At 55.4% G+C, this 26,984-nt stretch overlaps 1 protein-coding gene across 1 annotated transcript; it reads left to right on the top strand.

Annotated features, from left to right (window-relative positions):
* The first annotated feature begins 2,706 nt into the window (after positions 1–2,706).
* Positions 2,707–25,638, top strand: Meltf (melanotransferrin). The gene is given in 17 exon segments (XM_028894109.2): positions 2,707–2,816; positions 3,901–4,055; positions 5,768–5,867; positions 8,531–8,713; positions 9,619–9,775; positions 11,347–11,360; positions 11,363–11,413; positions 14,470–14,657; positions 15,107–15,287; positions 15,776–15,927; positions 17,484–17,580; positions 18,354–18,548; positions 19,294–19,450; positions 19,557–19,624; positions 21,324–21,511; positions 23,041–23,239; positions 23,731–25,638. Coding segments are annotated over 17 exon segments (2,220 nt in total). The 5' UTR covers positions 2,707–2,767; the 3' UTR covers positions 23,817–25,638.
* The last annotated feature ends 1,346 nt before the right edge of the window (positions 25,639–26,984 follow it).

The following is a 26,984-nucleotide window of genomic DNA, read 5'->3' as shown; positions in this document are numbered from 1 at the left end:
ATCACAGAACCTTCATCCAATACCTGAGGGAAGCAGATGCAGAGATCCACAGCTACGCACTGGGAGGAGCTCCTGGAGTCCAGTGGAAGAGAGGGAGGAGGGATTGTATGAGCAAGGGGTCAAGATCATGATGGGGAAACCCACAGAGACAGCTGACCCAAGCTAGTGGGAGCTCACTGACTCTGGACTGACAGCCGGGCAATCTGTATAGGACCGAACTAGGCCCTCTGAATGTGGGTGACAGTTGTGTGGCTTGGGCAGTTTGTGGGGCCACTGGCGAAGGGGCAGGATTTATCCCTGGTGCGTGAACTGGCTTTTTGGAGCCCATTCCCTATGGAGGGATGCCTGCTCAGCCTCCATACAGAGGGGAGGGGCTTAGTCCTGCCTCAACTTGATATGCCAGACTTTGTTGACTTAACCTCTCTGAGGAGTCCACTGATGAGGGGTGAGGTGGAGTGTGAGAGGGAGGAGGGGAGGTAGGGGAACTGTGGTTGGTATATAAAATGGAAAAAGAAACTTTTGAATTTAAAAAAAAAAAAAAAAAAAGATGAGCCTCTAAAACTCTCCACAAAGTCATTAGGTCAGTGGATGCCAAGGACCCGCCCACTGGTACCATTTTCCTTGGCGGAGCGTCCTGAACTGTCTGAAATGGAGAGGGTGTGCTTTCATCCCCTGCTCCTCGATGCTTTACTGAAGATGTGTGTGAGCAGCTGTCTCAGGCTCCCGCCTCTGCAACTCCCCTCCCAGCGATGGACTGGAACCCTGAACTGTGAGCTGAGATGAACCCATTCTCTTTGGTTGCTTTTGTCCGAGTATTCTTATGGTTGATTGCGTTGATGTTTACTGGTTTTGAGTGCACAGACCACATGCATTGTGAAGGCCAGAGGACGGTCTGGGGGAGCTGGTTGTCTCCCCACATGTGGGTCCTGGGGCTCAACCCCAAGCTGTTAGACCTGCAGGCAGCAAAGACCTTGAGCAGCTTGGCCATCTCCCTGACCCTGGGCAGAGGATGTTGTCACACAGTGACGGGGAAATCAGAGGGGAGACTTCACCCGTAGGGTTCTGTGATGAGCAGAGGTGGAGCACTGGCTTCTGCCCTTGGAAAGCTTGTGGATAAACTCAGTGTGGCAGTCCACATCGGCGATCTTAGCACTCAGGAGGCTGGGAGTTCAAGGCCAGCCTGGCCTCCGGAGTGAGACTCTGTTTCTAACAAAGGAAAGAATGAAAGAAAGAAGAAAAGGCAAACTTACACATGCCACCCAGCAGGCCTCGCCTAAATCCAGCTTCAGCGACACACACACACAAAAATCCTTCAGAATGCTACAGCAGGGTGCAGAGTTGGCTTAGTGGTGAAGAGCGCAGGTCGCTCTTACAGAGGACCTGAGTCTGAATCCCAGCTTTCCTGCCAAGCAGCTTGCTCACAACCACCTGCAACTCCAGCTCCAGGGGGATCTGAGGTCTTGGAGAGCCTCTGCACGCACATGCCCAGACCTACACATAATTAAAAATAAGAATATATATATATTTAAAGCAAAAGGTTTTGTTCACAATTGCTGGTGTTCTCAGCATACATGCGCACATGGCCTCAGCAGCCCATGCCCCACAAGGGACACCTGGAGTAGGAACATGTCTCCATTGACAGCACACTTGCTGCTACAGGGACTCCGTTCCTTACTGCCCGGACCCTCTGGGGGAGCAGGAGAGGAGACCTTCTGCAGCCTGTTTCCCGAGTATCTTAACAAACACCAGGCCCAGGGCACTGGTCGACCTGGAACACTGGCTCTCACACTTTACTGTTTGGAGCAGGGGCAGGAGGGGGGGGGGACATGGACACACACACACACACACACACACACACACACACACACACACACACACACACACGTTGATGGCCCCATCTGCAGAGCTGTGGACCAAGTGGGTATGAAGAGGGCCTGAGGTCAGAGTCCCAGCAGGTTCCTGGGTGAACTTCATACAGCTGTTCTGAGGACCACCCTTCCCTCCCTGCCTGGCCTCACCTGCCTCCCTCCCTCCCTCCCTCCTCCCTCCCTTCTTCCCCCTTCCCCTTCATGCCCTCTTCTCTCCTGCTCCTCTTCCCATTTCTTCCTCCCTCCTCCTTGGTCCTCGGCCCATCTTTCATAACACAAGGCTGAGTCCGCTCTCCTGGACGCCTGGGTCTAGTGCCTTCTCTGCCACTGACGGGGGTAGCCGGAGGCAAACTCTTCTCCTCTCTATGCCCAGGCAGAAGCAGTTGCCTAGACCCTGAGGTCCCTCCAACCAGCTGTCCCTCCCCAGACAGGCAAGTACTCCACAGGTTCATCCTCCATGCCTCCAGACCCTTTGTGCATTGCGTAGGAAGGGAGGAGGTGGCGGTGAATTTTTGGTGACCAGCTTCCCTTCAGCTCACACTCTGACCTTCCCCCTTCTTTTCCTTCCAAATCTGAATGTGTCCCTGTCCAATAGGATGTGACAATGGGGTCCTCTAGCCTCGAAGAGGAAGGTTTGGAAGGCGAATTGTTGAGGACAGAGGGCCAGGGAGTAGTTGTGTCGGGTCAGCAACCTTGGACCAGCTGGGGGCGGAGGAGGCGTCAGCAGGGGGTGCCAGAGCCAAAGCCACGGCGGAGCTGACCGGCCCAGGTATCCAGTGAGGGGTGTGTCAGAGGCGTGGACTCTGCCAGGGCCACCCTTAAATAGTGGAGGCCCAGTGAGACCAAGCAGGAGGAAGCCAGGCCGGAACCCCCTGGACCCCAGCCAATCCAACGCTGCCATGAGGCTCCTGGGCATGGCTCTTTTGCTGCTCCTGGTCCTGCACATTGGTGAGAAGTGTCCCGGAGGGAGGGGAGGGTACCCAGCAGTGCTACACTAAGCCTACCGTCCCCTTGCCCCTACCAGGACGCACCACGACGTCCTGAGGGCTTCTTGGAGGAGGCAACCTTGAGTCAGACCTCGAAAATGCATGTGTGCCATATGTTGGGGAAGAAGTCCTGGAGTGGCCTGTCTGGTGTGGGAGGCGGGAGGGAGCTTAGGGGATGTAGCAGCCCTTATGAGGAGGAGAAAAAGAGGGTAAGGAGGAGGAAGAGAGGAGCCTTGGGGACAAGGGCTGGGTGCTGTGAGCCCAATAGCAGAGGAAGGCAGTGGAATGTCCAGGTGGCGACCTTTGGTGAGGATGGAGAGCAAGCTGTCAGCAGAAAGGACACAGCCCCCAGACAAACAGCCCAAAGGCAATTTCCAGATGTTTCCCCGAAGTATAGGCCTCTAGAGGATCCTGGTTGCAAAGTCATCAACCCCGAGGAACTCTGGAACCCCTTCCCCTGGGCCCCTGCGGGGACGCTCCCTAGGACTCTGACCTGGTCAGATCAAGGAACTCAGAAGGAAGCCCTGTGTGTCCTGCTCTGCATAGGTTGACTTCCAACACTGGAGGGGGGGTGCTTCTCACCTGCTAATAAGTCTCCTGAAGTCACCCTTAAAGGAGCAGAAACATGGATCCACCTACTCACTCCTCAGCCTCCCTCGCTTGTGGCTCGTTCCCCGACAGGGACCTGACTCTGCCCCCACTGCAGAAGGCAGGCACCCACAGCTACCCACTCAGTCATCAGGTCCCGTTCTGGAGCGGAAGGGCAGGGACAGAGCTGAGGTGGGATCCTGGGCCAGTGCCCTTTTTGGAAAGGGACAAGAATTTGTTAGGCTTGGGGCCAGTGCTCGCTTTCCCCAGCCTGAGCCCCGATGGCGGGGATCCGTGGGCTGCGTTCTGAACTAGCCCATCTGCAAGCACAGCTTTGGCCTGCCTCTGCGCCCCGCTGCCTCTCCATGCGAATGCCAGGCTGTGTGGCAGGGAACTGGCCATACGGGCTGGTGGGGGTCACCACGGGCTGGATACGATGTCAACTGTCCGCCCCACAGCACTCGGTGTGACGGAGGTCCGCTGGTGCACCATCTCGGATCCGGAGCAGCAGAAATGCCAAGACATGAGCCAGGCCTTCCAGGGGGCTGGCATCCAGCCTTCCCTCCTCTGCATCCAGGGCACCTCTGCTGACCACTGTGTCCAGCTCATCGAGGTGAGGCCTCTCCCTCCCGCCCGCTCCCCACCCCTGGCCCAGACAAGAGGGCCCTGACTCAGGAGGAGCACACAACAGCCCCATTCACTGGGAAAGAGGCCGGTGTCCCTCTGCCAAGGCTGGGCGATGCAATCTGGAGTTTTTTTTTCCCAGCAGCAAGCTTCTGACTTTTTCCTTCCAGGTGGGAGGTGGGGGCGGGGAGGGGGAATGGAGGGGGCTGTAGTCCAGACAGGCACCAGTGAGGAAAGGAGGAAGCGGAGAAAATCCTCTGGTAGAATTTTCCTTGCTCAACGCCCCTGCCAGGGTGGCGACAGGGATGCTCGCCACTCACGGGGGAGAGAGCAAGCCACAGTGACTGTCCTGGCTGATTTTTCTATGATAAACATCATGACCAAAAGCAACTTGGAAGGAAAAGGGTTTATTTCTTCTAGTCCATCAAGAAGGGAAGTCAAGGCAGGAACTTGGTAGGAACCTGGAATCAGGAGCTGGAGCAGAGGCCACAGAGGAGAGCTGCTTATGAGCTCGCTCCTCCTGGCTTGCTCGGTTTGCCTTCTTATACAAACCCAGGACCACCCGCCTGCCCAGGGATGCCACTGCCCACACTGTGCTGGGCCCTTCCATAGCAATCATCAACCAAGAAAAGGCTCTGCCCATAAAGGTGGCACACACCTTTAATCCCAGCACTGGGGAGGCCGAGACAGGTGGATCTCCGTGAGTTCAAGGCCAACTTGGTCTACAGAGTGAGATCCAGGACAACCAGGGCTACACAACACAGTGAAACCCTATCTTGAAAAAAAAAAAAAAAAAAAAAGAAAAAGAAAAAAAAAAAAAAAAAAAAAAAAAAAAAAAAAAAAAGAAAAAAAAAAAAAAAAGGAAGAAAGAAAAAGAAAGTGCTCCACAGGCAATCGGATGGAGGTGTTTTCTCAACTGAGGTTTCCTCTCCTTAGATAACTGTAGCTTGTTTCAAGTCCAAGTGTGTGTGTGGGGGGTGGGGGAACGATGGCCACCTAACCAACACAGCGACTTCATAGCCCATGATGATCACTCACTGCCATGGAGCTTTCCAGAAGGAGGCTTGTAAGGTTCCATTCTAGGGTCCTGAGTAACTGTGTGAGAAAGGAAAGCAAGCCTGGGTGATGGGAGACCCATTGAACTGGCATCAACCATTCTCAGGGGCAGGACCGGTTGAGGAAGGTAGTCACCATAGGACAGGTACCGGGTCTCCACTGCAGCCTGACCCCCAACAGGCTTCTGAGAACTAATCCACTCGTGGGGCCAGCCCTGTAAGAGCAGAAGGCCGCAATAATGAATGACAGTTCCTCTCAGTCTTGGTCCTGCGTGAATTCTCTTGGAGGAAAAGCCTGGTTGGGATCAGGGCAAGAGGCTGAGGACCGCACAGTGAAGAGATACTTCGGCTCAGCTCCATCTTGCATCTTCTGGTTTTTCACTGTGTCTGTTATGATCCTGCAAAATTAGTAACTAGTATTTGTAAAGAGTAAATGTGGTAAAGCCAGGTTGAATTCTGGGCCTGCCAAAGGGGGAAGTCCTGGGCCCTTAGGGCAGGGCCGAGATAAGATAAGGCTCCTGGGTCAGATGCAAAAGGCATTGGTGATCTCCCATGCCTCTTGAGGGGTTCTGGGACGCCTGTGGGTCGCTGAGTTCTCGATGAGTTGGCTCACAGCTGGCCTGGCTGATCCTCACTCTCTTATCAGGACCATAAAGCTGATGCCATCACCTTGGATGGAGGAGCCATTTATGAAGCAGGGAAGGAGCGTGGCCTGAAGCCAGTGGTGGGTGAAGTATATGACCAAGGTAAGGGGCATTGGTTCTGGGAGAAGCCAAGATCCCACACAGAAGTCAGTCAGCGGGCCGTCTGGCCACATGACCCTCAAGCCCCCAGGGTGGTCACCGGCTCTGTCCACGGCTCTGTCCACAGAACACTTCCAGGGGTCCAGGCAGAAAGCCCCTCTGAGAATGTCCTAGTTCTCTTTTGAAAGCTTCAGGTGGGAGAGCCGGGAACATAAAAGCTGACCGAGTCCGCTCTTCTTCCTGGGTGTCCCGACAGCACACACACACACACACACACACACACACACCCCAACTTTTGTCCACTGGGCCTTACTGAGGGGCAGTGCCATGCCTGGGGCAGGACTAGGTGGAATCCACGGTGCCTGGTGACCAAGGTGCCCATATGTACACACTTCAGTGCCCCTCTCAGAGGCAGCCCGTGGGGGATGGGAACAGGAAGGTGAGAGCTGCAGAGTCCAGCAGACCCAGAACCATGCCCAGCTGGGGCAGATTCCTCAGCCCATCCCATGTCCCGTACGCCAGGCTCCCTCTATTGGACACGCTCTGTGTGTCTCCCATAGCTTGACCAACGCTCAGCCTCTGCGGCTGGCTGGCGAGGCAGCAGCCACATCCCCCCATGAGCTCCCGGGCCCTCCGGTCTTTGCAGAGGGCCTCTGAAGGGTCCCCAAGCTCTGATTCTCCTCCAGGAGCCTTACCTAAGGCCTTGCCCCTCCGCTTTGCCAGCCTCTGATGGGTACCTCATGCAAGACTTCACACTTGCCAGAGAAGGCCACCGACAGCCCTGGCTCAGGGGCCCCTAGCACAGCTCTTCCTCTGGTTAACTCAGTACCCCGCTGAGCACCCACTGCACTCTGGTCGGGAACGGAGTGGTGAGAAGAGGCCCTGCTTCAACAGCAGGATTCAGAGAGCCGACATGCGCCCCCAAGCCCCGGGTCCCCACAGGGCAAGGACTGTGTGAAAGGAAAAGGCCAAGAGAAAGAGGTGCCAGGAAGCCTACAGAGGAGGGTAGAAAGAAGGCTGATGGGGCGGGGCTCCAGTGATGGGGCGGGGCTCCAGTGAGGGGCGGGGCTCCAGTGAGGGGCCCTGAGGGGGGCTCCAGTGAGGGGGCGGGCTCCAGTGATGGGGTGGGTGGGGGGGGCTCCAGTGAGGGGGTGGGCTCCAGTGAGGGGCGGGGCTCCAGTGAGGGGCGGGGCTCCAGTGAGGGGGCGGGGCTCCAGTGATGGGGCGGGGCTCCAGTGATGGGTGGGCTCCAGTGAGGGGCGGGGCTCCAGCAGGGGCGGGCTCCAGCCAGGGGGCGGGCTCCAGTGAGGGCCTGGTGGCAGAGGTCTTGACCGCTCCAGTAACTCACGAGAGAGGCAGTACCTGATGGCTGGAAACAGCCGCTTAATTTTCTCAAACCCAAGCATGCTCTAATCATGAACATCCATGACCACATGCTGTGTGTGTATGTGGGAGACAGAGACCGGTGTGTGTGTGTGTGTGTCTGTGTCTCTGTATCTCTGTGTTCTGTGTGTGTGTGTGTGTGTGTTTGTTTGTGTGTGTGTGTGTGTGTGTGTCTCTGTATCTGTGTATCTGTGTGTGTGTGTGTGTGTCTGTGTCTGTGTGTCTGTGTGTGTCTGTGTGTGTGTGTCTGTGTGTCTGTGTCTGTGTCTGTGTGTGTGTGTGTGTCTGTGTCTCTGTGTCTCTGTATCTCTGTATCTCTGTGTCTGTGTCTCTGAGTCTGTGTGTGTGTGTGTGTGTGTCTGTGTCTCTGTATCTCTGTATCTGTGTGTGTGTGTGTGTGTCTGTGTGTCTGTGTGTGTCTGTGTGTGTGTGTCTGTGTGTCTGTGTCTTGTTCTATTTGTGTGTGTTTTTTTTTTTTTTTTTTTTTTTTTTTTTTTTTTTTTTTGTTGTGTGTGTGTGTCTGTGTGTGTGTCTGTGTGTGTCTGTGTGTGTGTGTCTGTGTCTGTGTCTGTGTGTCTGTGTGTGTGTCTGTGTGTGTGTGTCTCTGTGTCTGTGTCTGTGTCTGTGTCTGTGTGTTGTATGTGACTGACCCGGTCTTCAGTCCCTGTCGATGAGTTATGTGCCTTTTCTGAATGACCCCTCTCTACCGTGGGCCCAGGGGAGTCCTGTGGGGCTGCAGAGCTCACGTGCCCAGAGCCATTCAGGGTCTTGAGTGACTTGGGGCTGCGTCACTAGCTCCGTGTGTGTCTCCACCCCATCTCCACCCCCACTCCCACCCCCACAGCTCAGCACCATGCCGTGGTTTTTCCTCCTTCAGGGAGCACCCTAGCCTGCTCCCTGAGCTCTCTTCTCTCCATAACCGCGGTGCCCTCCTTCAGACCTCCAGGTTCCCCTAAGGGTTTCAGCTTTTAGAAATCAAAGGCTCCCCTGACTCGAGCAAATGGAGACCCGGCAATGGCCAGATGGCTTGAGAAGGGACATGGGGACAGTTGAATGAATTACTGCCTGGTTCCTGAGGCAGAGGAGGGGCGTGGCGGGGTAGGGGAGATCTTGTGGTATAAGAGAGCAAGCCCTCCAGCTCTCTCAATGATAGGAAACCAAGCACAGGTCCACGCAGTCATCCATGCACGCATGCGCACTGAATACCACCTCGCCCAGCCTTTCCTGGAGTCACCTGTGTCCTTCTCCCGGGCGGTCCTCACTCCTTACGTCTCTCTTCCTAGACGCTGGCACCTCCTATTACGCCGTGGCTGTGGTCAGGAGGAATTCCAATGTGACCATCCACACCCTGAAGGGCGCCAAGTCCTGCCACACAGGCGTCAACCGGACTGTGGGCTGGAACGTGCCGATTGGCTACCTAGTGGAGAGCGGCCATCTCTCGGTCATGGGCTGCGATGTGCTCAAAGGTGAGGACCTCCGGCCCAGCTTGGGGCCTTTGGGGGGCAACCCCTCCTTTCCCAGCTGAGTCTGTTCAAGTCACCCTCAGGCCACGCCCCCTTGGAACCTGCAAAGCCCCACCTCCTGTGAGAGCCTTCCCTGACTGCAGTCCCTCCCTCCCCTCTGCTGGCCAGGCCTGGTGGCCTCCATTTGAGTTTTGGGCTGCTCGGCTACTACAGAGCACACTGCCCATTCCCATGTCCCGTGTAACACAGCCAGACGGAGGCCCCAACCACAGTCGTAGGAAGAAAACCAAGAAGAGATGGACCTTGTGCAGGCTGGAGAGGGTGGTCTCTGTCTAGACACATGCCCCGAGCTCTACAGGATCAGAAACTACATTTTCGGGACCCAGACATGCTACTGACTTCACCCACAAGCCCCCAAGTGACTTGTGGGCCCAGCCACGGCGTAACTGGCAACCTGGGGGAACACAGGGCCACACAGCCTCTCAGGGTGGCTGAGGGTGGGTGGTCCACCAGGCGGATGGGCAAGTATTTTGGAAGCAGGCTTCTGGGACTCTTACTAATGATGAAGCAAAGAAAAGAAAAACCCGCAGAATCTATGCAGACCAGTGAGTGGGTCAGACCACTTGACCACATGGGTCTCTTCAATATTTTCCCCTCTTTTGGTGAGATTGCTGGTCACTGATTTGAAAACCCTACAGGGAAGACAGAATCCAATTTTCATCCAGTTGTCCTATGAAGACATTTAGAGAAAACATTTTATTTCCCATCCACGGCAACAGCCCCGCCGGGGTCCGAGGGCCCAGTCTGGGAATACTGGGGTTTCCTCACTGGGCGCTGGAAGGTGGCTGGTGCCACTCCTGACTTCCCAGGGTGTGGGGTCAGTGACCTCTCTTTGCTCCTTCCCACAGCTGTTGGTGACTATTTTGGGGGCAGCTGCGTCCCTGGAACAGGAGAAACCAGTTCCTCTGAGTCCCTCTGTCGCCTCTGCCGCGGCGACTCCTCCGGGCACAACGTGTGTGACAAGAGCCCTCTAGAGAGATATTATGACTACAGTGGAGCCTTCCGGTGAGGGGGCTGGGGCAGGGCGCAGCGAGAGAGCTCAGTGTGCAGGGGGTGGGGGGGGTGACGGTGTGGGCCGCCCCTTCAAAGAGCTCTTTGTGCGGAGCTGTCCAGGTTAGTTTATAAACACGAAACCGGACGGGGCCAAGGCAGGATTTGCTCACAAAGTCAACATGTTTGGCGTGTTTAGAAAAGGGAGGAGAGCTCTGACCAGAGAGAATGGAAAAAGCCATCTCAGGCTGCTCCCTCCCGGGCCCCCATTCCAATGTCTGACCGTCAGGGAGGGCCTTTCCTTATGCTGGTCCTGACAGGCACTTTAGCCTTTTGTGACCTAAGAGAGAGAGCACCTCATGTCTAATGCCATGAGACTCCTAGACTGTGGGGCGTTTACCCACCACCCCCACAGCTTCCCAGAGTTTTCTTGAGTGCGAGCAGCAGGAAATATTAGATAGAAGGATTTATAGCGGAGATAAACAGATAGAAAATAAAGGATAGCCTCGAGAGGGCCTGGAACCTATTCCAACGGGCCAGGACTGTCTCTGGTCCAGGGTTTTTATAGAGACGCCAAGGGGTGGAGCAAAAGACTTCCTCCCCCAGCACAGCCAAGTGCAGGCCATCTCAGACACCTGCACTCAAGCCCGTGGTCCTGATCATCCTCTATTCGGACCTGCTGGGTAAAGCCACGAGGAACCCCAGAACGGGCTCCCACACTAGACCCTCTAGCAATCGGTCCCAGTGCCCCCACCTAGGATGGGGGGCTTCCCGGTGGTGAGAAAGAACAAGTTTTACCGCAGAAGAAGGACAAAGTCCTTACCAGCTCCCCATGTCCCTGGCTATCTGCCCCTTCTTCCTTCTGCCCTCAGAGACCCCAGTGTTCTGGTACCACCCCTGCCCCCAGTCCAGTCTACTGTGAGGACCCCTTCGCCCAGGAGTTCCCAACCTGCCTCCCATATTGGGAGAATATATGAAAGTCGAGATCCTTTCCACTTGGGATATTTGGGTATGGCATGAAAGGCCTCCTAGTCTAGTCCCCTGTGTCAGAGGAGAGTCATCTTCAAAATACACTGGGTGTCTGGGCTTCAGACAGCAGGCCAAGGAAGGCAGCTCAGGACCTGCACTGACTGAAAGAGACCACTCATAGCTGGCCATGGTGGCTTCAATCCCAGCACTTGGGAGGCAGAGGCAAGTACATCTGAGTTCAAGGCCAGCCTGGTCTACAAAGTAAATTCCAGGATAGCCAGGGCTGTAGTGAGAAATCCTGTCTTGAAAAGAGAGAGACAGAGAGACAGACAGACAGAGAACACTCAAGCTCAGAGGAGTCCCACCCCACTTACTTACTGTCCCACCTGACACATGATGACGACGCTAGGAAGGGTCCACAACTTGGCAAAGGCATACAGTCAACAATCTGGGGGCAGACCCCCCCCCTCCCGCCCCAGAACGGCAGAGTTGTGAAAAGATGCCTCCTAGAATCATCCCCTGAGCCCTGGTCAAACTTCCAGGGCAGAAGATGGGTGGGCTTGAGTGGCCGGAGCAGGGGTCACACCCTCCCTAGGCTGGTGCCTTTTCCTACACAGGTGCCTGGCGGAAGGAGCGGTGACGTAGCCTTTGTGAAGCACAGCACGGTGCTGGAGAACACTGATGGTGAGTGGGATCGGCAGGAGCTGCCCGGGTTGGCCCCAGATGGCAGCAAGCAGTCCGGCTAAGTGCTGCTCTGAGTCTCCCCGGGGACTCTGGACAAGTCTCACACCTATGTACCTTAGCTCCCCACCTGCAGAAGGCGGCAGGTGAGTCTCACCAGCGACGTTCCCACTGCCTAGGGGCAAGCAAGGCTCTGCTCTGAGTGGGGCTCTGTCCCTGACCACTTGAGTCTACACGCCCTGCCCAAGACGCTGTGGGCTGCCCTGTCCCTTCCTGGTGCTCCCTGTGACCTGGAGAAGACTGGCCTGCTCCTGGACAGTCTCGCTGAAGATGGCTTGCCGGGATGTGTTGGTTTCATTTTGTTTTTAATTTTGTAGTAGTTGAGTTTTAGCACGCTCAGCCAGACACGGTGGTGCATGCCTATGATCCCAGCAATTGGATGGCTGAGGCAGGAGGATTGCCATGAGTGCTAGGATTACAGACCTGGCTGGAACTGTCCTTTAATTTGGATTTACCCGGATATCAATAAGGGTTTTGTTTTTTTTTTTTTCCCCTCCCTAAATTGAAGTAGAAATTATATGCAGCAAGATTTACTTTTTTGTTTGTTTTTGTTTTAGGGTTTTTTTTGTTTTTGTTTTGTTTTTGTTCTCCCCCCCACCCCCCCCATAGAGTTTTTCTGTGTAGTTTTGATGCATGTCCTGGATCTCGATCTGTAGACCAGGCTGGCCTCGAACTCACAGAGATCCACCTGGCTCTGCCTCCTGAGTGCTGGGATTAAAGGCGTGTGCCACCACCCGGCTTTCCTTGTAGATTTTTAACCAATGAGTTTAGCTAGGATTACTTACAGGAGCAGAGATGAGGGGTTACTTACGGGAGTGTGGCCTCTAGTGGCTACACCACTGAGGAAAAAACTGTTTCCTCCTCCCTCAGCAGTAATAACTGCTCATAGAATCAGGGGGACTGGGTCTTGGAAGCCCCTCCCACTCCATGACCATTTGATGGGTCCAATCTTGTAAAGGTCTAAATGAACTGTCCTTGATACAGGCCCCAAGAGGGGTTGGGCAAAGAAGAATTTGGAAGGAGGGCAAAAAATAGGGATGTGTTGAGCTTGAATCAGCATTGAATTTTTTTTTTCAGTTTTATGTATGCACGAGTGTTTGTCCTGAATGTATGTCCGTGCATCATTTGCACACCTGGTGCCCAAGCAAGCCATAAGAGGTCATTAGATTCCCTAGAGCTGGAATTACAGGTGTGAGCCGCCATGTGGATGCTGGGGATTGAACCCAGGTCCTCTGGAAGAGCAGTCAGTGCTCTCAACTGCTGAGCCATCTCTCCAGCCCCAGATCATTTTGTTGTTGTTGTTGTTGTTGTTTTGTTTGTGTGTGTGTGTGTGTGTGTGTGTGTGTGTGTGTGTGTGGTTGCTGTTGTGTTTCTAAGTGTGAGTAGTAATCTAATGGTTTCTGAAGAATTAGTTGTTTAAGAAACATCCTCATGCACCAGGTATAGTGGCACACATCTTTAATCCCAGCACTAGGAAAAGAGAAGCAGAGTGGATCTCTGTGAGTTCGAGGCCAGCCTGGTCTACAGAGTGAGTTCCAAGACAGCCAGGGCTACATAGAGAGATGCCCCTGGAAGCTGAGAAGTAAGAACGGCGGATTGAGGCCTGAAAGGCCTGCTTGGCTCATAGACCACAGATACTGGCAGATTTTCAGCAGCTTAGAGTGGAGAGAGGCCGGATGTGCAGAGACGCGTTCTGTGTACTGAAGGCTCTCCGTGTCTGTGCTGAGTGAAATGGCCTTGCTGGGTGCGCCTGCGGCTTGAGGGGTTGGTTTGTAGCCAGCTGTGAGTGAGAGTTCTCATGATCCCACAGGTTACCTTTGCCTTCCCACTTCCTAGCAGAGTCCCCTGGTTTGAGTTTAGAGCAGGGGTTCTTGTGAGTTGCGACCCCTTTGCGGGTCAAATAGCCCTTTCACAGGGGTCACCTAAGACCATCGGAACTACCAGATGTTTACATTACGATTCATAACAGTAACAAAATGACAGTCATGAAGTAGCAATGAAGTAATTTTATGGTTGGGGGTCGCCACAGCATGAGGAATGTATTAAAGGCTCGCAGCCTTAGGAAGGTTGAGGACCACTGGTCTAGCAGTCATAGGAGGATCAGTAGGTAGGACCCACGGTAGTTTGGGTCTAGGCCTTAAGATGACTTTTCATAATACTCCTGTTTAGTATTGATTGCCAATCTCAGATAAACACTGTGTTTCTGTTAAGGAATGTGTGAAATTGATGGCTCAGCAGTTGAGCACTTACTCCTCTTCCAGAGGACCTGAGTTCAAGTCCCAGCACAGGCATCAATCAGTTTACAAGCACTGTAACTCCAGGGAATCTGATGCCCTCTTTAGGCCTCCACGGAGAACTATACACACTCACATACACTCAGACAGACACAAATAGATGCAAACAAAAATATAAATAAATCTGCAAAAAGGAATCATGGACTTTATAAAAATAATGCGGAAAAATATAGAGATAGGTGAAAAAGCAGTGTGCAAAATTAACTGTGTGCTTAATTATGTTCAAGGCATTAGAAAAGAGAAATAAATAGAAGGCAAGTTAGAAAAAAGACCTTAAGGGGGAATAAAAACCAAAATAGTAACATTTGGCGCTTTGGACAAAGATTGGAGGATTATCCTTCTCCCTCGGGGCCACGGCTCTGGGGATTCTGCCAGGCGACTCACTGTGTCCCCTGTCCCCTGCCTTCTTTGCTACATTTAGCTCTCTCACCCTAAGCAGCTCTGGTTCCTTACTCCTCTTCTCATGTGTAAGTGGCCCAGGTTTGTGTGTGTTCTATTGTGGCACACTACCTCACATTTATCTCAACGGAGAGAGGGAGAAAGTGTATACGTCCAAGGCGGTGCGTATAGCTGAAGGACTTTCATTATGAGTGCTGGATTCCCACCACCAAAATGCCCAGCCTCCTCCAGACCCCTCTCCTGTCCCCCACTGCCCCTTCTACCCTCTGTGGCACAAGAGCTGACTCCCCGGTCCCCACCTTCCAGGGAAAACCCTGCCGTCCTGGGGCAAGGCGCTGATGTCACGGGACTTCCAGCTACTGTGCAGGGATGGCAGCCGGGCCGATGTCACTGAGTGGAGACGATGCCACCTGGCCCGGGTGCCTGCGCACGCCGTGGTGGTCAGGGATGACATGAATGGGGGCCTCATATTCCAGCTGCTCAATGAAGGCCAGGTGAGGAGGGAGGCTGTGCCCTGAAAGCTCCCAGGTAGCACCGGCCGGCCCCTTAGGGTGGAGGTGGGGACTCGGGGCTAAGGTCTGGAAGGACTCCACTGGGACAGATCTAATGGGGCCAGCAGCCAGGTCAGTGTGAAACGGAGAGCACTGTGCCTAACTGGCAAACAGGGTTTTTCAGAGGTCCTGCTATGCCAGTCGCTGCCCAGAGTGCTCGTAAGCATCTAAACCTGGGCCACGAGCCCTGTGTTCAAACGGTGGCGTTTGATGAGGCAGAAGCGGAGGGGTGCGGAGGGAGCAGGGTGTCGTCGGGGAAGGCAATGCGGAGAACTGGCAGAGTGGGCACCCGGCCTGCGGCCGCAGGAAGGGGGTTCAGGTGACTGAACTTGGGAGGACGGGATGTAGCCCGCAATCCCCCTCACCACCCTGCTTCTGCCCTCGGCACGCAGAGTCTGTTCAACCATGAGGGCAGCAGCTTCCAGATGTTCAGCTCCGAGGCCTATGGCCAGAAGAACTTGCTGTTCAAAGACTCCACCTTGGAGCTTGTGCCCATTGCCACACAGAACTACGAGGCCTGGCTGGGCCAGGAATACCTGCACGCCATGAAGGGTCTGCTGTGTGACCCCAACCGTGAGTCCTCGGGTCCCGGCCGGTCCCGGCCCTTCCAGCGGCATCCCTGCCTAAGCAACATGGCAGGATTCTGTATGAGGCTGCCAGGCAGGACACCTACCCGGGCAGTCTGGAGTGTGCCTGTGGCCCCTGTAGTCACTTCTACCTCAGCTTTGGGGAGGAGGCAGACCTGTAGTTGTGTGACCTGTGGGACCCCAGGAGAACTTCCAAGGTCTGGGACCCAGGCCATCGGAGCCTATTTTAGAACGATTCAGAACTGTCAGCTCTCACCCCACAGCTTCCTGCTCCTCCCTCATCACCTTATGGGCTCAGGTGTTATCTCTCGTCTAGAGTAATGCAGGAGCCTAGAAGCGGGCCCCGGCCTCCAGCCCTCACCCCTATGGCCAAGCCAGACTGAGTTCAATACACAGCAGCCGGGCTGCCTCAAGCATCTCTGGTTTGAAAGGCTTCCTGGTGAAGAGCCCGCCCCCGTGTGTACCCTTCCACAGGGCTGCCCCACTACCTACGCTGGTGCGTGCTGTCCACAGCGGAGATCCAGAAGTGCGGAGATATGGCTGTGGCCTTCAGCCGGCAGAGATTCAAGCCCGAGATCCAGTGTGTGTCGGCGGAGTCCGCTGAGCACTGCATGGAACAGATCCAGGTGGGGTGGGCCGGGGAGGAGGCAGCTGTGCTACCTGCCAGGGTCCTCATCTCCCATCCCAATGCACGGTGGTGGGGAGGGGGGGGAGGCTGTGACAAGCTCACAGGGGAGGGGAGGAGGAAAGAGGAAAGAGCACAGTTGATCGGGAGCAGACCTTTGGTCTGAGTGGGAGATTGTCCTTCGCTGGAGTTGCTGGGGCGGCCCACACTCAGTAGATTTCACTGTGTTTGGAGATCTAGTAGGAATGTCTGAAAACTAGGCATCCCGCATATAAAAGGATAGAAAGAAGGCTTGGTGTTTCTTTCTACTGCATTTGGGTTTAGTCTTTGCCCTGAGCACGTTCTATGATCCGTTGAGGGGCATTGGCACCCACTGATCCACAGGGAAACCCCAGCCCTTGCTCGGAGCCCATCCAGTGCGTCCTCCTGGCCTCCTTGGTTGGAGACTAAGGCAGAGGGAGGCTGGGAGGAGAGGGTGTCTCTGTCCTGGCGCCTGGCAGACTGGCGGCCTTCGTCTCGGTAGCTCTTTCCAAATGCCACAGCACAAAGAGATGGGAAGGGCAGGGTCAGCTGCCTCTCAGCTGCAGACTCCTCCACTCAGCCTCAGAGGGGCACCCAGGCCTGTGGCGAGCGGGGCAGAGTCTGCCCCAGGCCCCCTCAGAAGCTCAGCAAGAGGCCCCAGTGAGCCTGAGTTCTAGCTTCCCAGACTCTGGAGCTGGTGTCCAGTGTGGCCTTCACCTCCCTAGTCTGGGTTCCACAGTGAGTGGGCCCTGGGGATGTGGGTTCCTTGGTATCACAGAGGTGTGAGGAACTCTGAGTAAACAGAAAGCCCTTAGGGACACACCCACGAGGTCCAATGTCTGCTGCTCCATGGTTACCTCCTCACGCCTGTGGGCTGTATAGTGTGGGGTACCCTCATAGGGTCCCGGACCCCTCTTTCTCCAGCCTGGCCCTTCTCTTGGGGTGTATCATATTCCTGTGGCTTTATTGCCATGTAACCCCTTTCTAGGATGCTAGCTACCTAGGCTAGAACCAAAAGGCTCCAGGATGGGCAGGTGGGATAGGGCGTAGGTGACCTGGGAGGAAGGGTCCAGGGGAGCTGCAAAGAAGAGCTGCCTTCTCAGACAGAATCTGCCCCTAACACTCAAGGAAAATCCTCCTGAGGCCCCAGAATTATCATCTTCTAATCTCCCAGCCATTCTGCCATTGCAGGTACATCTTGTCCATGCAATGTGCCACCCACTGAGGAGTGCTGAGAGACCTCAGGCCTCTGGGAGATGGCAGTCCCCAGGGTCCAAGCAGGGATTGGGGAGTCTCCGCAGCCATGCTTTCAAAAAACTATGTTGGCAGGAACTGGGGTACCTCCACCGGTACTGGCTGCCCTTAGTCCTCCATCTGTCCAGCAGCTCCAGGCCTGGCATCCTCACGAGTACGGGAAGGAACAAAATGGGATTCTCCCAACCAGGGTGACTCCCAAAGGAAGAGAGGAAAAGGCCTGCCATGTCCAGGGATTCCTGCCATCCAGAAGCATACTGCGACTCTCTCTCTTCCCTGCAGGTGGGGTATATCGATGCGGTGACCCTGACAGGAGAGGACATCTACACAGCAGGAAAGATGTACGGCCTGGTCCCGGCCGCTGGGGAGCAGTATGCCGGTGAGTGTACCTGCCCCTGTCTGGTGGTCCATTCTTTTATAACTCTGAAACCTTGCCCTAAATCGTTTTGAGACCCTCCAGCTTCCTCTTGGTGCCTCATCTCTGGGCCTCATCTCTGTCGGGAAGCGAGCCCCTCCGACCCCAGGCCTCAGTTACCAATCTGGGCAATGCACACTTCTAACGTGTCTGAAAACTTTCTGGGCAGGGTCCGTAGTCTTTGCAGAGCCCAGCCGGTCTCTGTTGCATATTCTTCTGATTTTTAAATTCCCGTTAACAACTATAACAGCCCTTCTTACCGGCCGACCCAGGCCATACGTATAGACCACAGTTTGCAAGGGTGTCCTTGGCCTCTCCCTGACATTCCGTGGAGCCCTCTGCCTATTTACTCAGTCACCCCTTCTTGGTGGCTTGGGGCTTGAGTTTGTCCTTGGTCCTCTTAAGGACTGACCTTGGGACATTTGGTCCCTTCCCCTTGGCTGTGAGAAATCTCTGGGCTTAGGAAATGTGTCTAAAGGCTTCAGCCGCGCCTGCTTTTCTCCCCAAAAGTGAGGATAATTCCACCTGGGTGTGAGGAAGACCATGGGTAAGGGCTCCTGGGGCCGGGTAAAGAGGGGAGACACCAGCTGCTCGCTAAGGGTCCTGGGACATCAGCCTGGGCACCCCCAAGCCTGTGGGGTACCCACAAGATGAGATAGAGAAACAGGAGGGGGTGGTTGAGGCACGGGTCACAGCTCTGATAAAGGACCCCTTTCAAGATGTCCATCTCCCGGCAGAGGAGGACAGGAGCAACTCCTACTTTGTGGTGGCTGTGGCGAGGCGGGACAGCGCCTACTCCTTCACCCTGGATGAGCTCCGCAGCAAGCGCTCCTGCCACCCAGGCTTGGGCAGCCCCGCGGGCTGGGATGTGCCCATAGGCGCCCTCATCCAGCGGGGCTTCATCCGGCCCAAGGACTGTGATGTCCTCACAGGTACCTCCCTCTAAGGGACACAGATCCCGAAGCTCTTCGGGATCCGATGGGGAGGTGGTCAGCTCTGAGTGAGGGTTGGGAGCCTGTGAATCCACCCTAATAGGTCTTGTTCTTGACATGGTCCTGAGAGATGCACCCCAACACACACACACACACACACACACACACACACACACACACACACACACACAGAGCTTCGTGGGATGGCTAAGTATTCCAGACACTCAACCCGAGTAGAATTTACACTGGCCAACACAAGTATATGGGAACGAGAATGGGCCTGGGTGGCCCCCACACCTAGCAGCCCCCTCGCATTTGAGGACCTTGTTAGAAAGTGCTTCAATGTCCTAAGTGCTAAGATGAGAACAGAATAAGAAATGTTTGCCAGTTGCCCGCCATGCGTCTCATGCAAATCTCTCCCCATAGTCTCACAGTCCAAAGCCAGTGAGGTCCTTAAGCTGACTGGCCACACTCCTCTCTCCTGGCCGGGAACTCAGAAACAGTTTTCTTACTTCAAAGCACAGGGAGGACACTGGGCTTGACCGTCCCCTCTCCTGGCAGTACTCGCAGTTGCTCTAGAAGGGCGACTAGATCTTCAGATAGTGATCCCCCCATCCCTGAGGAAGTCCAGGCCCAGGCCAGCAGGCTGGGGGGTGGGGTGGGGAGGGGCTGCAGCCTGCCCTTCTCCTCCCTGGCTCTCTTTCTGCTGCCCGCCCCTCATCACATCCTTCCCCTTCTGCCCCAGCGGTGAGTGAGTTCTTCAATGGCAGCTGCGTGCCCGTAAACAACCCGAGGAACTACCCTCCGGCGCTGTGCGCGCTCTGCGTGGGCGATGAGAACGGACGCAACAAGTGTGTGGGCAGCAGCCAGGAGAGGTATTACGGCTACAATGGCGCCTTCAGGTACGTGGTGGCAGCTGTCGGGGGGGGGGGTGCAGGGGGGGTGTCCTCTGACCTGGCTCCCCAGCGGGACGTTCCTTCCGACGCCCGCCCTGCTCTCCTGTGACAGGTGCCTTGCGGAGAAGGCAGGGGACGTCGCCTTTGTCAAGCACACGACTGTCTTGGAGAATACAAATGGTACATGAGAGGGCTTGGGCCGGAGCAAAGGCGGGGGGGGGGGGAGGGAGGCTGTTCTTGGTCCAAAACAACCCAGGCACGGGGCTTTGCTGGGTTTGGAGACCCAGCGGCATCCGGGAGAGACTGAGTCTGGAAGGTTCTGCTGGGGATGCCTTCTTTTGGTCCAGAATTCAAGTTCATATCCCGCTGCGATGTGGTGACTGCATCTCAGCCCCTCTGCGGGTATTTATTGGGGCGCTGAAGCCTGTGGCGGGGGGTCACGAGCAGGTCAGTGCCCTGTGCAAGGAAGTCCACTCAAGTGGCACCAAGACAGGGCCCGGCCAGGTTCATCACAGGAACCATTGCGTTTCCCGGAGTCACTCTCCCAGTCTCCACTGGGGCAGAAGAGCCCCCCCAGGACCCCAAAAGCTACATCCAAGATCCTGAGTCCAGTGCCTCTCACCTTCCATCACACACACCCCCCACCCAGGTGGAGAAGCCACATCTGTGTTAAAGGCTGGCGGCTGAGTCCACAGCACTTAATGCTTCATGTGCTTTTCACCTACCTGCTGTGCCCCAGGCCTTGACATCCCCCAAAACCAGGCTCAGCCATCTTCACCCATCCACTGTCTTCTTCTCAGAGTCACAGCTCAGGGGGGCACAGCTGTGGCCCAGAAGGCAACTCAGAAACGTAGGAAACACATCAGTATTTCAAAATTCAGATTCCACTCGCAGTCCCGGGAGGCCACTGGGGTCACAGGACTCCGCCCCAGCCAAGCTGGAGAAAGCCCTCCCTGTTGCTATAGCAACCTTGTCCCACCTCCCAGGGAAGGGAGCTGGCCTCCCTGCATGAGCCTGACAGCCCTGCCTGGTCCCCCAAACCTGGCAGCCAGCGTGTTGGAGAGGACTGTGGGAGATTTGGCTGCCCCGACACACCTGCCCCCCCCCCCCAGGGTGCTGTTTTATCTTTAGCTCCATGTGGAACCCGCTCGCTCGGTGTTCCTTCAGGAGAGAGAGGAAGGCGGATGCGAAGTGAACGCCTAAGACAAAAAACCGATGTGAGGCCCCAGGGTGTTGACTTCTGGGAAGCTCTGAGTCCGGGCACTTGCTTCAGCATCACAAGTGCTGGTTGGAAACGCAGACTCCTGCCTCGCCCCAGGATCTGCAGAGTGAGGTTCTTCACAAGCCGTGTCCCTTGGAACTGTGTTTTACACCCATCGGTGGCATCAGACCCTCTGCATTCTGAGAACTTAGCTTTCGAGGTCACCCGTGCCCAGGCTCAAGGGCATAACCCACAGATAGGACTTCTTGCTTGGGAGGGAACGTCAGGAAGATAAGGAGACTTGGCGCTATAGCACACTCCCGTAATCCTAGCACTCTGCAGGCTGAGGCAGGAGGATCATAGTTTGAGGCCAGCTTAGGCTATATGGCAAGACCCTGTTGTCCCCCACCCCCCCCCAAAAAAAAATTAGGAGCCCTGGTTTTGTCATCTGTAAAGTGGAGGTGATAATGCCAACGCTGCCGTGTTATAGGCAGTGGCTGTGACCCACGCCCGTCACATTGAGCCCGCCTCCTCCTCACATTCGCCCAGCAGGTTCTGTCACTCCTGTGACAGAGCAGAGCACAGCGTCTGGGAAGCATTCTAGATATCGCCCCCTCCTCTGACGAAGGGTCTCATGGATCTCTCTCCCACTTCTCCCCACCCCATGCCATCTCCCAGGCCACAACCCTGAGCCCTGGGCTGCTCACCTCAGGTCACAAGACTATGAGCTCCTGTGCCCCAATGGAGCCCGGGCTGAAGTCAGCCAGTTCCAAGCCTGCAACCTGGCACAGATGCCATCCCAAGCTGTCATGGTTCATCCAGACACAAACATCTTCAGTGTGTATGGACTCCTGGACAAGGCCCAGGTGAGCCAAGCTAGAATGACCTCAAGGGGGTGGGCGGCAGAGGTGAGCCAAGCCCCTAGGTGGCTTCCGCCGACCTTCACAAGAAACTGAGGCGGCAAGGTAACAACTGTACGAGTTTCACCAACAGACTGGGCCGTCTTCACCAACAGACAAACATGCTGTTTCACCATCTACAAGTAGTAAACGACCCCTCCTGGCCTCATGTATCTCTGACAGTTACAACCCTGCTTCTTGTGACTGCTGTTACTATTGGGTGGCGCTGGTAGTTCAAACCTAGAGCCTCCCACGTGCCTGGGAAGTGCTCCCCGACTCCCTTTGAGAGCAAAGCCCCTCCAAAGCTGTCTCCACCAGATGGCCAATCAGTCCCTCTCCTGGTCTCCCTTGGAGGTCCCACTACTCGGGACAACCTTTAGTAGGTCCCTGAAACTGCTCTTGTCATGGGCCCCTGACCCATGTGGCTGGATCCAAGGGTCGATTTCGAGGACCTTCTTGCTCCTGGGCTCAGAGCAGCATTGGCTGATGCTCCCTCCTCCTGAGCGTCACCCTCCTCTTGGGATCACTTTCTCCATTGGCTCTCAGGTCCCCACACCAGACTGGCTCTCCTCCCAGCTCCGTTTATTAGGCTGAATGTGCCCTCTTTTGACCCACCAGAACCATAGGCTGGACTGTTTCTAAGCTTTGGAATTATATGTGCTCTGTTCCAAGAGCAACTCCTCCAGGCCGTGGCTCCCCCCCCCCACTGGTCCTTCATGCTCTCCGAAGTGAAGACTGTGTGGGTGTACATTTTTCTGAGATAGTAGACAGCTTCAGGAGAATCTACAAGTTCCCTCCAAAAGAACTGATGGCCATGGCCACTTCCTCCTTGTCCCTTGGTTGTTACTTAACAGTGGCCACACGGTAGGCATAAATAGCTTCTGAGTCCTAGGATCATGAGCATAGACCGCCATGCCTGGCTATATGTACAGCTTCCGCCATTGTGTCCCCTCTTTCTCTAACGCTTTGGAGTTGTCCAACAGACATTCGCTCCAAGGAGTCCCATCAGGGAGGCAAGTAGCAGGGTCACCGCCGGGGACACTGATGGGGTTTAGTAGTGACATCATCAGCTCCCTATTTTCTTAGTCCTGGTGACGGAACAAAGGCCTCTCTCTGTGAGATTGTCTTGGCTCGTTGGAAAGGACGCCCGGAAGATTGACGGGAAAGCGTTGCCAAAAAGATGGAGAACTGCTGAGCGGGCCTGGCCAAGCCCTGACTCACTGCATCTGCACCATCCCTCAGTTCTGGGTCCTTCTTGCTCTAAACCTCACACTTCCGTTCTGCATTCAAGAGCCGGCCGGGTGTGACATTTCTGGCCGTCTTTGGACGGTGCCTCTACGCAAAGCTTTCCCCAAGCTCCTTTCAGGACAGAGGGCTCGTCAGTGGTTAAGTAGGTGATTTCAGCTGAAAGACTTGGTGCCCTGAAATGCTTGCTCTCCGGGACCCCTGTGATTTTCCGTAAGCCCACGCCTAGCAGTTGCTTTTGGTATTTCCAGGACCTGTTTGGAGATGACCACAACCAGAATGGGTTCCGAATGTTTGACTCCTCCAAGTACCACAGCCAAGACCTGCTTTTCAAAGACGCTACAGTACGAGCAGTGCCCGTTGGGAAGAAAACCACGTACCTGGAATGGCTGGGTCCCGACTACGTGGTGGCCCTGGAGGGGATGTTGTCTCAGCAGTGCTCAGATGCAGGTAGGGGAACAGGGCCTTCTGTGCCAACACTTGTGATGGGCCCCGAGACACCCCCATCTCCACTGGGGGTGTGGAATTAAAACTCTGAGGAAGCTGAAGGGTATCCCAGGCCTGGGAGAGGCGGAGGAAGACATCCCTATCTCATACACTATCAAGGAACGTCCAAACAGGGAGGCTTGCAGATACCTGAGTCAGGAGCTTTTGGCCTGTCACCCAAATAGACCAGGATCATGAACATGAATGCTGCAAATGATAGTCCTTGGTGGATCTGAGGTAAAGGCATAAATATGCATGCAGCATAATTTGGAAGGGAATGCGTATGTAAAGAAACCGGGGAAAGGCAGGACTGTCATGGGGCAGAAAAGAGATTGGAGCCAGCGGAGCACACAGAAATAGCACTGGCTGCCTGTGTGTGAGCACCAAGCTGGCCTCCCACAGGCCTGGTGCTTCCAGCCTTAACTACCTGTCATCCCCCCTCCCCCCTCCCCCAGTGGCCGTGGTGGTGCATCGAGTCCCCCTGCTGTCCCTGCTCCTGCTGGGCCTGGCTGCAGGTCTCCTCCCGCTGCACGTTCTCTGAACGTGGCTGCGGCCGGCGGCAGCCTGCGCAGGGAAAGCTACTGAGTCCAACCCAAGCAACCTGGAAACCGGCTAACCCTGCAGGAGAGCGCGGGATGCAAGAGGCAAGGTGAGGTCTCGCATACACAGCCCTCGGATGTGCGAGTCTAACCCGAAGAGAAATTTCTGGAATCAGGATGATTGTTAAGGCCAAGTCCTCGGTACCTTGAGGCGACTGGCGAGCAGCCCAGTCATGCCTCCCACGCTGGCGGCGGCGGCGCCTGCAGCAAACCTGGGCCTCCCACCTGGAGCCCTCCGGGCTGGTGAGGGGGGGAGGGAGAGAGAGAGAGAGAGAGAGAGAGAGAGAGAGAGAGAGAGAGAGAGAGAGAGAGAGAGAGAGAGAGAGGCTGCCGTGGCAACCGTGGAGTGGCTTCCCACACCAGCCTCTATGCCAGTCGCCTGGAGAGGTGTCGAGGCAGGGGGCCACCGCCGACCTAGAGGACCTCAGTGGCACACTCCCACCCCTCGGCCCCTGCTCTCGCTGCCCAACCGCTCTCTCCGGAGGACATCTGCCCACCAAGGCTCAGAGGAGCCCTCCTCAGAGGAGCAAGGTTGCTGGGCACCTGAACCTTCTGTGACACCAAGGAGCCCAACCCTCTGGAGAGCAGATTCTACCAGAATGGGATAGGAGAAAGGCCAGGACTGGACGGTGGGGATGAAGTCCTGTAGAAAACCTCAGATGAAGGAAGTGCCGCCCCGCCCCCAGAAGAATGTTAGTGGGTGAGGAGCCTGATAGAGAGTGGGATCTCTCCTGCCTGCCCTGCCTGAACCTCACTGCATAGTGAGATATGCTTCCTAGAATCCATTGTTCCCTCCTCTGGGGTCAGTCTCAACATTATCCTCCTCTCTGCCTCACTGTGCCCCTTGCCCCCCATCGACACACCACACACACACACACACACACACACACACACACACACACACACACACACCTTGTCTGTGTGGGAGCGTTTCTATACCTTGTCTGAAGGAGCATGGGCTAGGCCAGAATCAGCCCCTGTGACGAGCTGGGCCTGAGGAACACACCTGAGCCACGGGGTTGGCAAGAGCCCTGCCTTCCCCACCTAACCCTGCACCTGGCATCGACGGGCCCCCGATTCCTGCACACCGTGAGAGACAACAGGAAGTCTCGAGGTGATCCTCTCTCTCCGCTCCATTTTGCCATTGTTCTCTTAAGAGCCAGAAAAAAAAGTTTTCCAGAGCTACCAGCTTTTACTCCAAATTTTGTTCCTGTAAAATAATAAAAAGAAGAAACAGGAGCAAGCAGCCCTTGTCAGCCCTGGAAGCAGCGTGGGCCTGGAGCTATTTGTGTACTGGTCTGTGTGGGGGGCCTCAGGATGCTGATGACAGGCCCCGGTTCCCAGCGGTTCGCCCCCACCTGTGGGCGACGGACAGATCCTTCAGATCTCTCAGCCGTAGAGAAGGGCCCTGGCAGTGTCCCAGCCGGGAGTCACACCTTCCTGGGGAATCTCGGTCACCATGCTGCTTTGGAGAGCAAGCCCCTCCCCTCAGGACAGGGCCATCCTTTCTGCTCTGACCTGGGGATTGGTATTTTTCTTAAAGGAGACTTTGGCAGCGAGAAATGTATTCTGTGTGGGCGCTCGTGCTGCCCAAAGTGTGATGTCTGTGCCGTGTGCCTCGCAGGTGTGACTTCCAAGAGTGTTGTGCAAATGACGTCTGATTGCCAAGGGCCACCGCTGTGTTAGTGCTAAAGAAAGACACTGACTCCTTTTTAAATAAAGCCAAGCATCCCTGCGTATGCAGAGGCCTGGGTTGTGAAGGAGGCTGTGCGTCTGTCCGTCAATGGCTCAATTGTTTTCTTTGTTGTTCAAAAGCCTACCTGCCTTACCCAAGATGGCACAGATCACTTAGTGCCCCGTTGACTGGAAACCAGAGTCAGGGACCACTCTGGCGCTCCAGCCATTGAGGCCTCTGTTAGCTTCTCCATCTGGACCGGTTCTCTGGCCCCCGCAATGCCTCAGCCATCCCCATCCCTGGCTCATGCCAGCTGCCTCCACCCCCTCAGCCTCTTGGGTGTCCGCTTCTCTGGGGACTGGATGCCGAGGAGGATGAGAACGTCCCCGATGCCCCTGCCCTGGGTCGCCAGAATAAGCTGCCCACACCTGATCCTTGGCAAGCTCCCTGTTAACTCACTGGCGGGGGAGAAGGCCCACGGTTCTTGAAGTGGGCTCTTCTGGCCTGGACTGAAACTCAGAATGGGCCTTGTGCTCCTCTCTCTCATGGTGATGGCCCTTTACCATGTAAATCTAGATATACAAAACACTTTAGCTAGGTGTGGTCCCACTCTGTATTCAGAAGACAGAGCCAGAGAAATTGAAAGTTTGAGGCCATCGAAGGGTAGACAGCCAGACTCTGTCTCAAAACAAACAAGATCAAGAAAAGTCAGTTTTCACAGCCCGAACTGCAGGACAGAGGGTTGGGTAGTCTCCCTCATTTCTTTCCCAGCAGCCTTTGGTGTGGCTGCTGTGGGGGCAGAAGCAGTCTCAGGGCTGAGAGTCACTGCGCTTGGGGCCTCTTACACTGGGAGCCTGACGGTTGCATAACCCAGAGGCCTTGTCGAACAAACGGCTGCACCCTGTTGATCACGTTCCACAGGTCTGGGGTAGGGACTGAGAGTGTGTATTTCTGACACGTTTCTAGCTGATGCCGTGGGGTAGGCTTCCTCACCCTGAAGACGGCGGTTAGAGGCAATGTGAGTTGACTTTGGTTGAGGCTGTTTAGCGGGTGCCTGCCCCACCAGCGCCTAAGGGCTTCGGTCAGGAGGATGAGTAGTCGAAAGGCCGTTATGGAGTAATCTGGGTCTTACCTGGAGAAAGACTGTGGCCTCTGCAGTATCCTGTGGGGGGAGGCGGAATGTACCGAAAGACGCCATCTGTGGACTCCAACAAGTCAGCTGCAAGGGACAGCCTCCAGCCACCTGCCTCCAGCCCGTAGGAAGATGAGAGAACCCAAAGGTTCACCAGGGAGGGGTGTGTGTGCTCAGACTACCCCTCATTCCCCTTAGCTTCCCAAGTCCCCAGAAACCTGCAGCTCAAACCTGATATTCTCTGCTGGGCCCACCATTGAGACATGGGGTCAAAGAGAAGAAAAAGCCCAGTGGTTTGCTGGA

Source organism: Peromyscus leucopus, chromosome 12 (assembly GCF_004664715.2).
Source record: "Peromyscus leucopus breed LL Stock chromosome 12, UCI_PerLeu_2.1, whole genome shotgun sequence".
Classification (NCBI taxonomy): domain Eukaryota; kingdom Metazoa; phylum Chordata; class Mammalia; order Rodentia; family Cricetidae; genus Peromyscus; species Peromyscus leucopus.
This window is presented reverse-complemented; position numbering and strand designations above follow the sequence as displayed.